The following is a 13,942-nucleotide window of genomic DNA, read 5'->3' as shown; positions in this document are numbered from 1 at the left end:
AAGTGCTGCAGGAAAAGTCTGACTCGGCATTCCGTAATGACCAAAGCCCACAAATTTTCTCTCTACATGTCGTGGAAGGACTGTATTCCCTCACCCACCCACCCAAGAAAGCTGCTTGCTTTGCTCTGAGCTCTGTAATTTTGACCCATTCAAAGGAAAAAAGTTGTTCAAGGTGCTTTCCCTTCCATGCCAACTACTTCTACCTAGGAAGTTCTATAAAGGAAGATGATCTCACATAGCCTGTAGCAAAGGGGGAGACAACCACAGCTCCGTGCAGCCACACACAGCAGATTGAGTTCTCCTATCATTTAGGCATTTTTAATTCAGACCTAACCAAGATTCATGCTTCAGTGGACAGAAAAATTTCAGAACTAATCAATATGAAGGTGAGCTGTAGTACAAAGGTATTTTATGGAAAGTTTAAACTAGGATCAAGATAAAGACACCCAAGGTAAAGAGACTTGTTTTTCTGCATTAACTGAACCTCTTACACAGAAGCTTCAATAAACTGTGAAGTGTTTAATGCTATCTCCAAATTACAATAAATATGTACATAGTACAAGGGCAACACTCACTGAAAGGACTTCATCTTCCAAATTGCACATTATTTTAGAAGAAAGTTCTTCACAGCACAAATTCTCTTCTGCTGTTGCCACCAAAGCAGCACAGCGTGTAAATGCTCTATACAATTCAGACCAAGTTTTAAGTAAAGTCTTCATAGTGGCCTAATAACAAAAAAGAAACTTGTTAAACTGGCACACCACATTCCAAATATGTAACAGGATTAATATATTTTTAAGACTGAAAAGAATAGGGCTGGGAGGTGGTAGCGCAAGCCTTTAATCCCAGCAAGCCTTTAATCCCAGCACTAGGGAGACAGAGGCAGGTGGATCTCTGTGAGTTCGAGACCAGCCTGGTCTACAAGAGCTAGTTCTAGGACAGCCTCCAAAGTCACAGAGAAACCCTGTCTCGAAAAACCAAAAAGAATGAAACATATATGAACAGTATCAGGAATTATCAAAGGTCAAACAAAAGTCAAAGATGCCTCATTTCAGTGTCTTTCTTCAACCCAAACATTAATTCAAAAAAAAAATTAGAGTTGATGCTATTCATATATAAAGACAGTAATTCCAGAAAGGCATGAAATCCTTATACAAACAATATACATTCTTACCATGGGAAATGATTGAGCTGAAAAAATATGGTTTATTGGTAAAGTCAATGCACCATAGATGGCACTAAAATTGTGTTCTAAGGCATCACCTTGATTTACTTCATTGGTCTGAAATAAAAAATATGGAGTTAGACAAATTCTAATCCTACCTGGTAACATAACTCATATAAAACAAACGGTTATTCTAGAATATATTCCAGAGATGTTGCCACTTCTAGCCATACCAGTATGGCCTCGGTGAGATAGAATCAAAGACCTGTATGGAATTCAAGATGAGATCATACCCAAGTATGGTGAAGTCACACCCAAAACCTGTCAATCTGACTATCAAGGGAGATAGCTGAAATTATGTTGGTACAATTCAAGGTCATGGACTGCTGGCTACCTCTACTAACAGAGGAAGGCAACAGATTCTCAGGGCTCTAAAACAGAAAAAGACTTTTAGTCTTCAAAACTTATTGTTGGAGCTAGAAGTACAACCTAGTGATTATCTGGCGATGTACTTCTTTTCCTTAGGCTTGACTCTCGCACTTAACAAGTTAATTTAAAAAATAAACATAATTCTCTTGTTTTTACCACCTAGTCATGTAAACCTATTGTTCTCAGAAACCTTCAGGAATATAAAGAGGGGGAAAGACAGGGGAGAGTGAGAGAAAGAGAAAAACAGGGACAGAGACCCTGAGATCCAATAGAAAACAAGTATACCGATTATGTTGTTTTGAATGAAAATGGGCCCCAAAGAGAGGGGCATTATTAGATGTGGCTTTGCTGAAGGAAGTGCATCACTATAGGGGTGGGCTTTGAAGTCTCTTGTGCTCAAGATCCATTCAATGACACTCAGTCCACTTCCTGTTGCCTTCTAATCAAGATGTAGCCAGCACCATGTCTGCTCCCACACCACCATGCTCCCCACTGTGATGATAATGGACTAAACCTCTGAAACTATAATCTACCCAGTTAAATGTTTTCCTTTATAGGGGCTGCTGGGGTCATGGTGCCTCTTCATAGCAACAGAAACCCTAAGATGTTAACTCTAAGTTCTGAAACAACCTTAAGATCCCAAGCTACAAGTTATAATTCATACATGTAATCGCAGTATTTAGTAGGCTGAGGCAGGAAGAGTTTGAGGCCAACCTGGGTACTCTGAGTTCCAAGGAAAGATGTTATAGAGGGGCAACATCTCAAGACAAAAAAATCCAAACACACAGAATCTCATAAAGGGCCTCTACTACCATTCAAGGTGAGATTCTTAGAAATGCAGTCAGTCTAATATCCTTCCAGGAGAGTACTAGCTTAAGAGGTTGACTTTTGTAAAAATCTCCTGGAGCTTTCATTCCATGAGTTACTTGTATCAACCTAAAGAATACTCAAAAGCAAACAAAATATACCAAAACAAAGAAGAACACAAAAGTGAACTTGTGTCCCATATCATATATTCAAAACTTTATAAACATCCAAATGTAAAAATAATCAACTCTTTACAGATTTCAAGATTCAGAAGGCTAAATGTTGCAGAGGAACAGCTTGACACTGAGAATATAACCTATGTATAGTAATTACAGGTTAGGTGTGAGAAGCTACAAAATAAAGCCAGCTTGACTGCAACAGAGTAAGTTTGTTTCAAGGAGAAAACAAACCAAAGACTGTCTTTTATTGTTCCCTATCCAGAACACTTCAATGTAAATATTAAAACGATCCAAATATTGGAATGGGGCAAAAAGTCCCAGGAGGCAGAAGGCCAGCATATACTACACAGAAGATGCTGACACAAACCAAACCATTAAGAAAAAAGGACCCAACCTAGATAAATACATTTATCAATACAGAGGCTGGTGTTATCAACACTGTTGGAGGAGAAGGAGCTGTTTGGCCTACACTTACTAACAATATGGAAAATGGAATCAAATACAAAGATCAATCACAAGCTGTTTTTTAAACTAGTGATTTTATTGGGGGGAGCTTACATGGTGGGACAAGCCTGTAACCTCCTAGCCCTGAAGGAACAGAGGCGGGAAGACTGTGCCAAGCAGAAGTTCAGGCTGATATACAAGTATTCTTTCTCAGTATTAGTTCAGACCCCAGTGAGAGAGGGAGACATAATACATGTCAGTACCTGATGGATCACATCAGTCAGGGGAGTGACTATAATACTCCACATTCTCCAGAGATGCTCTTTATTTCCCAACTGCTTTGCATTCTGATTAATCACACTTAATACAGAATCACTAAAAGCCAAAGGTGAAGTTGGGCCAGAAAGTACACATTCTACAAGTGTTTCTAGATTGAGAAAAAACCTAAAAAAAAAAAAAAAGGAACAAGAATGAGTGTTTCTTCCAGAAAGACATTATGTATTAGCAAAATTCTAAAACAGCTGAACGCAAGACATGATGAATTTCTTTTATTATTATCCACCTAGCCTCTAACACCACTACAAGCCTCTTATCTCGAGTTTGCATTTATATACCACCACAACCTTCTTCCCAGACACAAAATATTAAATTTATGATGCAAGACCTGGAGAGGAAACTCTATGGTTAAGAGCACTTGTTCTTCCAGGATCTGGGTTACAGTTCCCAGCCTCCACTCTGTCACCATCCATGACTACACATCCAAGGGATTTGATACCCTCTTCTGGTCTTCAAAGGCACTAAGGCATGCACATGGTACAGACACATATGCAAGCAAAACACTCACACGCATAAAATCTTGAAAAAAACTTATGGTACAAGATCTGATGGCAAACCCTGGTATTACAGAATATGACACAAAAAGATCTACAATGAGCTGGGTGGTGATGGTACACACGCCTTTCATCACCGCAGAGTCAGGCTCCCTGTGAGTTCAAGGCCTGCCTAGTCTATGAGTTCCAGGACTATACAGAGAATCCCTGTCACAATAAACTAAATCTACAAAGTCACATCACAAAACACTAAATGACCAACTGAGTTTGGTGGCTTATTACCTGTAATCTAGCACTTAGGAATTAGAGGCAGAATTGCCACAAGTTTGACGCCAACCTAGACTGCATATAGAGAAAGAGTATCTAAATAGTAAAATCTTTTTTAATTTTAAAACCAAATTTGTGAAATACTGTAAGAAAATTTTCATTCATTACATAATCATCTTTCATAGGAAAAAAAGGAAAACAGGAAAAATCAGGCTGAGAATGGATTAGTGGCACACTTTAATCCCAGCAGAGGTAAGAAGATCAGAGTTCAAGTACAGCGTGTTCTACAGTCAGCCTAGACAGGGCTAAATAAAAACAACAACAGACAAAAAGATCATGGTGACACCTAGAAATTGGTTCAAATCAATCTCTTTACATAGCAATTCTAAGCCATCCTGAGACTCATGCAACCATGACAGGACTTAAAATAAAAAACAAGGCACAAACTTACTTTTCATCTGCTACACCACATTCTACAAGGTTGTTGTTGAAAATTAACTGGATTAAGAATAATGCTGGAGTACCCTAAAAGGGAAAGAAAAGAAGTCACAATTCCCAATAAAAGGAATAGTTTTTTATAAGACTCATTTAACAGGATTTATTTTGGCATGAAATAACTTTTAACATTATTTAATGTATGATGACAACAGCAAGTTTATTTAAGACTACACACAATACCAGGCACAATGGTACACACTTGGAATCATAGCTACCAGTAGGCTGAAACGGAAGGATCCGGAGTTCAAGGCCTGTGTGAAATACCTAGAGACCCTTGTCTTCAAAACAAAACAAGCCAGGTATGTTCACAGCACTTAGCAGATGGAGGCACAGAGATATGTGAGTTTAAGATTTAGAAGCAAGAATGGTTTATAGATCGAGACCTAGGCCAACTAGGGCTACAAAGACAGTTAAAATTTTTCTCTTTAAAAAGAGGCTAACTAGGTGGCTCACTGGTTAAGAGTATGTTATGTTCTTTTTTTTAGTATTTATTTATTACATATACACTTTTCTGCCTACATTCCAGAAGAGGGCACCAGATTGAATATTAGATGGTTATGAGCCGCCATGTGGTTGCTGGGAATTGAACTCAGGACCCCTGGAAGAGCAGTCAGTGCTCTTAACCTCTGAGCCATCTCTCCAGCCCAAGAGTATGTTATGCTCTTATAAAGGACCAGGCTCAGTTCCCACTACCCACACCAGGTGGATCACAACCACCTTTAACTCCAACTTCTGACCCTCTGAAAGTACTGCACTCATACATATCCAGGCACAAAGACGTAATTACAAAATAAAATGAATAGTAAATAAGAATACTTAACATTAAAAAATCAAATCCATCTCTATGCTCTGATCATAGTTCTTCAGAATCCACAACTTACTGGACTCAGAACAAAGTATATTTCACATTATTGTGTTTCACATACCAAACCATATTTTACATTATTAAGCTAATATTAACTAAGCTTTCAGCTATTTTAGCAGTAGCCAACATTACTCCATACAAACAGATCTACTATTCAAACCAGGGTAGAAAAATGTTCATTATTTTCGATACAAGTTTAACTTAATCAACCAAATCCAATTAAGGGTCATTTTTAAGAACTCTAAAGGAATTTGCTTCGCCAATCTTTATCATATTGCTACACTACATGTAAGATACTTGCATTAAGAATATCCATATTAGAAACCTGATATGCTGGTGAACCTAATACTTTCTGAGGAAGTCCTTTAACTGTAATTTCCATGAGGACCTAAGAAAGAAAGATTTTACAATAATTAGCCATAACAACCTGTTACTCAGTAAAAACATGTCATCTCTATTTGACAGTTTATAAGTAACCGTCACTCATGATTCATTACATATATTCATCAACTAAATGTGTATATGCTCGCATTATTTCAAAAGCTCAAAGACAGAAAATAACAAAGATATAACCTTGATATAAATTTATGAATATCCACAATTTAACTGTTTTTCTATACATGAAAATACTGAATTTTTTTACAGCGCTGTTAAGAAATTCTGCTGCCTTTAATCCCAAAACTTGGGAGGCAGAGGCATGTGGATCTCTCAGTTCAAGGCCAGCTAAACTACAGCGCAAGACAGGCTCAAAAGCTACACAGAAGAACCTTGTCTTGAAACAACCCATACACCAAGAAAAAAAAAAAGAAAATCTGCAATGAAACACATACTAAACAAGCCTAGAAGCAAATATTTCAACAGCTTGCTAACTGTAAGTCAATCTTCAGATTACAAATGCAGAGATGCTTGAGTCTTCTAAACTGTTCTCCAAGTCTTTCTGTGCTTATATGAACTATAAGGTGTTAAGTGTCAAAATAGTTACCTTAGTAAATAAAAACATTTTGAAGTTTTGGAAATACAATGAGGTTGACAGTATTAATTTGTGCCTTGTCCAGAGTGTTTTGCAAACATAGACCCATTTAGCTATTTAAACTACTAACTACACTCTACAACTTCAGAAGTGATAGACCAAGAAAGCTATATTGCCCAAATTCCCTTTGTTGAACAAAGATTCAACCTCAACTGCACTATAGTTCTTGAAACCATCTACGTTCCACCAGCATACTGTATTTAAGTAAAGATATTATTTGTTCATTATAAAAATTACATACAACTTTTCTTCTTCATTTCTATTATAACTTTAAAGACTACTTAATAGACAAGTGGCAATGTGCTATTGTCACCAAGCACTCTGAACATTAAAATTCTTCAGTTCAAGTTGTATGTTCTTTATTCCTCTTTATTCCATTTTTTTTTTGTATGAAGCTGATCCCTCTAACCACTTGGCAGATGTTTGCAGCTGCCACTACAAATATTCACTATACAGTTTTCAAAGGGCATTTGAATGGCACTTGGGATCCTGCTAAATTACAAGTCAATATTAGGTTTTATAAAGATCTGTGCCAAACATTATCTGAGCAAGTCAATAAAAACTGAATTTCAAAATGAGACTTTAAGGCAATTTATAGATATATTTACCAGTGTTTTTGATACAGGAAACACTTCTGACTTCACTATGTTTTCCAAAGATTTTAGTAGGAGAGTCAAAACTTCAGAGCCTGATCTTTCTTTTCTGTTTCCTATCAAAGAGTAAAAGAAACACATAATTCCAAATATGTTTTTTCAGGTGAGTATATGAAAATTTTAAGTAGCAATTTCTAGTTAAGTAACTTTGATTAAAACGTATAATTCCAGACACACATCCTGACACAAATAAGCTTTACATCAAGTGAAGCCTGCACTCTGTGCTATGAGGACCACTTAGTAATGTAATGTAATATGCTTACCTGATTCAGTAACTGACTTCACCAAGCTAATTAGTTCCTTCCAGATAGCACTGACTACAGCATCTATCAAGGAAATTAAGAACTTTTAAGAAAGAGTTCAATTCCTAGTACCCCATATATCTGCAACTACAGTTTCAAGGAATCTTTTTTTGTTTTGTTTTGGTTTTGGTTTTTCCAGACAGGGTTTCTCTGTATTGTTTGGAGACTATACTGGAACTCACTCTGTAGACCAGGCAGGCTGGCCTCGAACTCACAGAGATCCACCTGCCTCTACCTCCCAAGTGCTGGGATTAAAGGCATATTGACTTTACATTTCTCATACTCATTTCTTTTAGGCCATGAACATAAATTTAAAAGCAGATACTAAAACCACAGAGCCAAAGCAGACTGGAGTCAGAGCTCTACCAGTCCCTATATGATTTTATGCATTATCTCTTGGTAAAATCCATTTTCTTTTCCTATGTAGCCTTGGTGTCTGGAACATACAATGTAGACAGGCATTAAATATCAGAGATTGGCTGCCTCTGCCTCCCCAATGCTGCCAGTCACTCCTATCTGCACATTTAGAATGGTTTAGCACAAATTACCTCAAGGAAAAATAACACAAACTTTTTACTGCGTAATTTGTCCAATTATGCAGTAAACATAAAGCAAATAAATATTTGCTTTTTGTTAATTGAGAAAGGATTTCCTTGTGTAGCCCAGGCTGTCCTTGAACTCAAGAGATTCACCTGGTTCTGCCTACTGAGTTCTGAGACTAAAGGTATGTGCCACACCACCCAGCAATATTTGCTTTTTATGTTTCATTAAAGGGCTGGTGACCGAAAAAACAAAAAACAAAACAAAAACAAACAAACAAAAAGAAAAAGCACTCAGGAGGCAGAGGATCTCTGTGAGTTCGAGGCCAGCCTGGTCTCTACAGAGCAAGTTCCAGGACAGCCTCCAAAACAATACAGAGAAACCCTATCTCAAAAAAAAAAAAAAAAAAAAAAAAAAAAGGGCTGGTGAGATGGCTCAATGGAAGGCACCTGCTTCCAACCCTGATAGCCTAAATACCCAGGACCCACATGGTGAAGAACTTGAGTCCCAAAATGTCCTGTGCCACATGTATGACCACACACATGCACACCCACAAATTACATGAATGCTTAAAAATGGACTTTTGTAAAAAGACTTTCCTAAACTTACCTGAAGCATCCCTGCCAACTGCGACAAAGCTATCATGAACAGCAGTGATAAGTGTGTGTGCGTGCTTGGAGAAGAAAGAAGGGCTACTGATTAGTGGGTGTTCCAGGGGCTCTGAAAGGGAGAACAAGACAAGCAGGTCAATGATTTGTAAAACAAATTTCTCAAAATTATTTTTTTAAAAATGTTTTACTTAAAAGATTTAAATTCATTTCACACACAAATTTATCACTATTATTGAACTGTTGTGAAACAGAGGCCTCTCCTCCATACAGTAAGTTTTGGATTGTTTCAAACACATAATATTATTTCAAAAACATACCTAAGCTCAGTACAAGTTTGTGTTGCTTAGCAAAATTCAGGACTTCTGGACCCAACAAAAAATGAAGCATCATTTCCAGTCCCAAAAGTTGAATGGAAGGAATTGAAGCCATTCCACCTATATTTGAACTTGGGTTCACACGTGGAGTTGCAGGAACTCCATAAGGAGAAGCACCTTTAAAAGAGAAAGATCAATTTATTCAAGTTATAGCTCCTGTCCATAAAATACACCTTTAAAACCATGTCAATTTCTCAGACATTTTACACACCCTGAAATTACCAAGCTTTTCTGTACTTTGAGCAGGAAATCTAAAATCCTGAAAAAAGGCTAACATAAAGTAATGACGAATAATTGCTTTTGAATGCTGTTATATGTTTATCTTTTAAGATCCATTTTCTATATAAGCATGTAAGTTTTGGCTATTTTCCTAGTCATTCTGAGCTGTTTATTGGCAATCAATTCATGTAGCATGAAAGGAGCTGGGTTTGGTTCGTAGATATTTGCAATCTTAGCATTTCGAGTAGGACAGTATCAGTTCAAAGCAAGCCTGATCAACAGAGTAGGTTCCAGGCTAGCCAGAACTACACAGTAGTCTCAAAAACACAAGAAGTTCAACTTGGTCTACAAATAGGGAACCATTGTCTCAAATAATTTTTTAAAAAAATCAAATTTTCTGGGTTACATAGTGAGACCTGGCAACAAAGCAAGATAAAAAATAAACTGAAAAATAAAAATATTTATTTTCCAACTACCCACAATAATCCACTTAAAAGTCATCAATACAAAAGATAGTAGTATAGATAAAAATGCATTAGAGGTATGACCTCTAATCCCAGTATGACTAGCTCAAGAATTCAGGACTAGTCTGAGACAGGGCTAGGTTATGAGATCCTGTCTCAACAAAAATCAAAAACATAATAAAATAATAAAAAGAATTTTTTGTTTAAAAGACCTAGTCTCCAGAGAGTGTGACCACTCCTTCAAAGACTTTTTTTAAAAAAGGAAATTTTTCTCACCTTTATGTCCAGGAGTCAGTGGACTTAAGCCAGGAGAAGTAGACCCTCGGGATGAACCGCCTTGTGGTGTAGCAATGCTATCAACACTTATTGTGCTCTGAATCAGAGGCACACAAACCTAATAGATAAAAAGACAAACCAGCAATAATTTCACTGACAAGTTTGTAAAAAATTTTATGAAAAAAGGTTTCTCTGTATATCTATCCCTGGGTGTCCTGAGTCTCACACTGTAGACCAGGCTGGCCATTAACTCAGGGATCTACCTGACTTGTGAGTACTGGAATTAAAGGTATGCCACCACCACCCAGCAAGACATTAATTTTTTTCAAGAAGCGATCTTACTTCTTCTCATAGAGGTAGATAAGGCCAATTAAAAACTTAAGATCTGGGGCTGGAGCAATGGCTCAGTGGTTAAGAGCAATAACTGCTCTTCCATGTATTTACCTGAGGTATTACCTGTGTTTCAGTTAGTTCTAAATCCCAAACAAAATTGCATACAATAACTTTTGCAAATAAATTGAGTTAGTTAAATATGCTAGCGATATGTTTATGTAGTTTTTCTCCCCAGACAAGGTGTCCTGCAGCCCAGGCTGTCCTTAAACTCAACATATAGCCAAGATGACTGACGTCTTACTCTTTTGTCTTTACTTGTCCAATGCTGGGGATACAAACATGCACCAGCACACTCCATTTTTGAGTCCAGAAGTTTGACTCTAGGGCACCAAGCATGCTGAGCAAGCACCCTGACACTTTACCTACATCCCCAACATGTAAATTTTTAATTCTTCTTTGGTCTTGACTATTAAGTTTATGGTGCGGCACAGACTAAGCGTACTCCCTATAAGCAGTATTTCCCTAGCTGAGCAAAGTTTCTGTGAAAAGTCACATTAGAAATATCAAGGCAGGGCTGGAGAGACAGCTCAGACGGCTCAGAGGTTAAGAGCACTGACTGCTCTTCCAGAGGTCCTGAGTTCAATTCCCAGCAACCACGTGGTGGCTCACAAGCATCTATCATGAGATTTGATGCCCTCCTCTGACGTACAGGCATACATGCAGACAGAACACTGTATACATAATAAATAAAATCTTAAAAAATATAAATAAGTAAAAAATTTTTTAAATTTAAGAAAAAATGAAAAGGACAATTAAAGCTTACTTCTAAAACGATCCACTACACGTCCCATCTATGTTCTTCCAAATAAATAAGTTGTACAACTAGATTAGACTCTTAGGATCTTACAACGACAGAATTTGGAAATCACATTCATTTTTTTTTTAATGCTGACTTTCAATTATGTTCTATCAAACTTAGGAGGCCAGTGATAAAGCTCAGTGGTAGCTTCTCTAGTATATACAGAGGATCCAAGTTGAGCCCAGGACTGGAAAAGACAAGCACTATTAGGCTGGGGATGCAGCACAACTGGTGCGGATGAAGCCCTGGTCTGAACCCTGGTGCTAAAGCTGTGAACTCTATAACCCAGCACTTAAGGCAAGAGGATCAGAGGCTAGTCTTGGCTACAAAGCAAGTTCTAGCCCTGGACTCCAAAAAATAAAAATAAAAAATTATATGGAAAACAAAACAGCATAGTGGCTCATGCATCATTCATATAGTATCCATAACTCAAAAGAATGAAGAACACTGCCTTCAAGTTCAAGGCCACCCTAGTTTAAAGTGTGAGAGCCTGTCTTTAAAAATGAAGGATACCAAGCTAGAGAGATGGCTCAATGGTTAAGAGCACTGACTGCTCTTCCACAGCTCCTGAGTTCAATTCCCAGCAACCACATGGTAGCTCACAACCATATGAAATGAGGTCTGGTGCCCTCTTCTGGCATACAGGTAGAACACTGTATACATAATTAATAAAATCTTTTTTAAAAAATGAAGGAGCCGGGCGTTGGTTGCGCACGCCTTTAATCCCAGCACTCGGGACGCAGAGGCAGGCAGATCTCTGTGAGTTCGAGGCCAGCCTGGTCTACAGAGTGAGTTCCAGGACAGCCTTCAAAGCCACAGAGAAACCTTGTCTCAAAAAACCCAAAAAAAAAAAAAAAAAAAAAAAAAAAAAAGAAGGATACCTTGAAAAACCAAAAAGAAAAAGGGAGTGAGGGAATCAATGGGGAAAAGGCTCTAAAACAAACAACTTCCAAGAAAGCAGTTCCTGCTTTACCAATATTTAGAATGTAAGAAATACACTATAGATCTATAAGTTATCTTTTAGTATTTTAATTATAAACCAACAATAGAATTGCCACACAAAAATGGCTCAGACCAAATTAAATTCAGTCTTTGGTGTCAGTGAATGTATTAAATGACTGCTTATAACTATACCATCTAGAAGAAAAAGGGGAAAAAATAGAATTTTTACTTCAAACCTTGTAGTACGATGCTTGCTATTTCATTATGTTCATTAGCTGACAGCTAAACACTAAGAGAGTTCACCTTTACAGATAAAGAGCTGGTGAAAGATGGTTCAGCAGTTAAAAGTTTGGTGCTCTTCCACAGACCCTGAGTTTGATTCCCAGTGCCCACATAACACCTTACAACTAACTATCTGTAATCCCAGTCCCAGAGATGTAACACCCTTTTCTGGTCACCCCTGGCACCAGGCACATAAGCAGTACAGACATACACACAAACAAACCACCCATACACATAAAACAAAAAAAAAATTTTTTTTTTTGGTTTTTCCGAGACAGGGTTTCTCTGTATCGTTCTGGAGGCTATTGGTCCAGCCTGGCCTCGAACTCACAGAGATCCGCCTGCCTCTGCCTCCCGAGTGCTGGGATTAAAGGCGTGCGCCACCACCGCCCGGCTATAAAACAAAAAATTTAAAGGGCGCAGGAGAGATTAGTCAATTAACAGCATTGGCTGTTCTTCCAGAGGACCTGGATTTGGTTCCCAGCACCCATGATGCTCACTATGATAACCCCAGCCTCTTCTGGCATCAGACAGTACAAACATGCTATACGCAGGCAAGACATTCATACATATTAAAAAAATAATAAGGTAAGTTTTTAAAATAACAAATTAATGTTCTATACTGATATGTTGGAATTTGCTGATTGGAGGTTTATGGGTACTCCATTTTAGGCCATTAGGTGGTACATGCCTTTAATCCCAGCACTCAGGAGGGGAGGCAGAGGCAGATGGATCTCTGTGAGTTCAAGGCCAGCCTAGTCTACAGAGCGAGTGTCAGGATAGGCTTCAAAGCCACAGAGAAACCCTGCCTCGAAAAACCAAAAACAAAGAAAGGAAAAAAAAAAAGACAGCCAAGTTTTTATAAAGCATAAAGTCCTTAAATAAGACCCTATCACAAACAAAAACTACAACAAAGACACATGAAATTTTAAGTTAATACTTCATAATTACGTTACCTGCTCAAAATTGCCAGGGAGCTGAGGTCCAAGTCTCATCAGTAAATACCACCAAACTTCTAATTTTGTTAATGCTAATGTTTCTGTTCTCACATGGATGGAACTCAAAGGCTGCATTAACAACTTGAGTCTTTTTGCACTACAAAGTATATCTTAAAAGAAATATGAATAAGATTACTACAGCAAAAGATGTCAGGCTAAACTTCTTACTTGGACAAACTCTAATACAGATGCACCAAAAACACAGAATAGATATTTTAATATCAGATACAGCATAACATAACAGGGTTACTATTCCCACCAGGAATGTGGACATGTGGCAATACCTACAAATTCCAGGTTGTTACTGAAACCAAGGATGCCAGTTTCCTAAAAGAAATGGAGGTAAAGAACCATAGTGGTTCATGTCTACAATCCCAGGTCCCTAGGAGGTACAGGCCAACGTGGGCACACTTTTATATTACTACAACAAAGGTATTTTAGAAATCAACTAGTAACTTAAGTCAAGCACCATTACAACCAGTGCCAACAAATTTTCAAAAAGGTACACATTTAGACAGATCTACCCTACTTAATGATTGTTAGAACTCAACCTACAACTGAAACCCATTTTGTGT

The 13,942-nt window shown here is 37.7% G+C and overlaps 1 protein-coding gene across 3 annotated transcripts in view; it reads right to left on the bottom strand.

Annotated features, from left to right (window-relative positions):
- Window positions 1–13,942, bottom strand: part of Rif1 (replication timing regulatory factor 1) — a 53,848-nt gene that overhangs the window by 29,482 nt on the left and 10,424 nt on the right. For 2 of the 3 annotated variants that reach the window (XM_040745337.1, XM_040745339.1), the window contains exons 9-19: window positions 13,326–13,477; window positions 9,954–10,071; window positions 8,938–9,111; window positions 8,619–8,729; window positions 7,431–7,493; window positions 7,123–7,223; window positions 5,786–5,872; window positions 4,573–4,646; window positions 3,288–3,468; window positions 1,175–1,282; window positions 576–725 (exon numbers count right to left, since the gene is read on the bottom strand). In XM_040745337.1, the coding sequence (XP_040601271.1) occupies window positions 576–725; window positions 1,175–1,282; window positions 3,288–3,468; window positions 4,573–4,646; window positions 5,786–5,872; window positions 7,123–7,223; window positions 7,431–7,493; window positions 8,619–8,729; window positions 8,938–9,111; window positions 9,954–10,071; window positions 13,326–13,477 (1,319 nt within the window). The remainder of the gene's footprint in view (window positions 1–575; window positions 726–1,174; window positions 1,283–3,287; window positions 3,469–4,572; window positions 4,647–5,785; window positions 5,873–7,122; window positions 7,224–7,430; window positions 7,494–8,618; window positions 8,730–8,937; window positions 9,112–9,953; window positions 10,072–13,325; window positions 13,478–13,942) is intronic. The other variant, XM_040745338.1, reaches the window with a different exon arrangement.

This window comes from Mesocricetus auratus, unplaced genomic scaffold (genome assembly GCF_017639785.1).
Source record: "Mesocricetus auratus isolate SY011 unplaced genomic scaffold, BCM_Maur_2.0 Super-Scaffold_100004, whole genome shotgun sequence".
In the NCBI taxonomy this organism is placed as follows: domain Eukaryota; kingdom Metazoa; phylum Chordata; class Mammalia; order Rodentia; family Cricetidae; genus Mesocricetus; species Mesocricetus auratus.
This window is presented reverse-complemented; position numbering and strand designations above follow the sequence as displayed.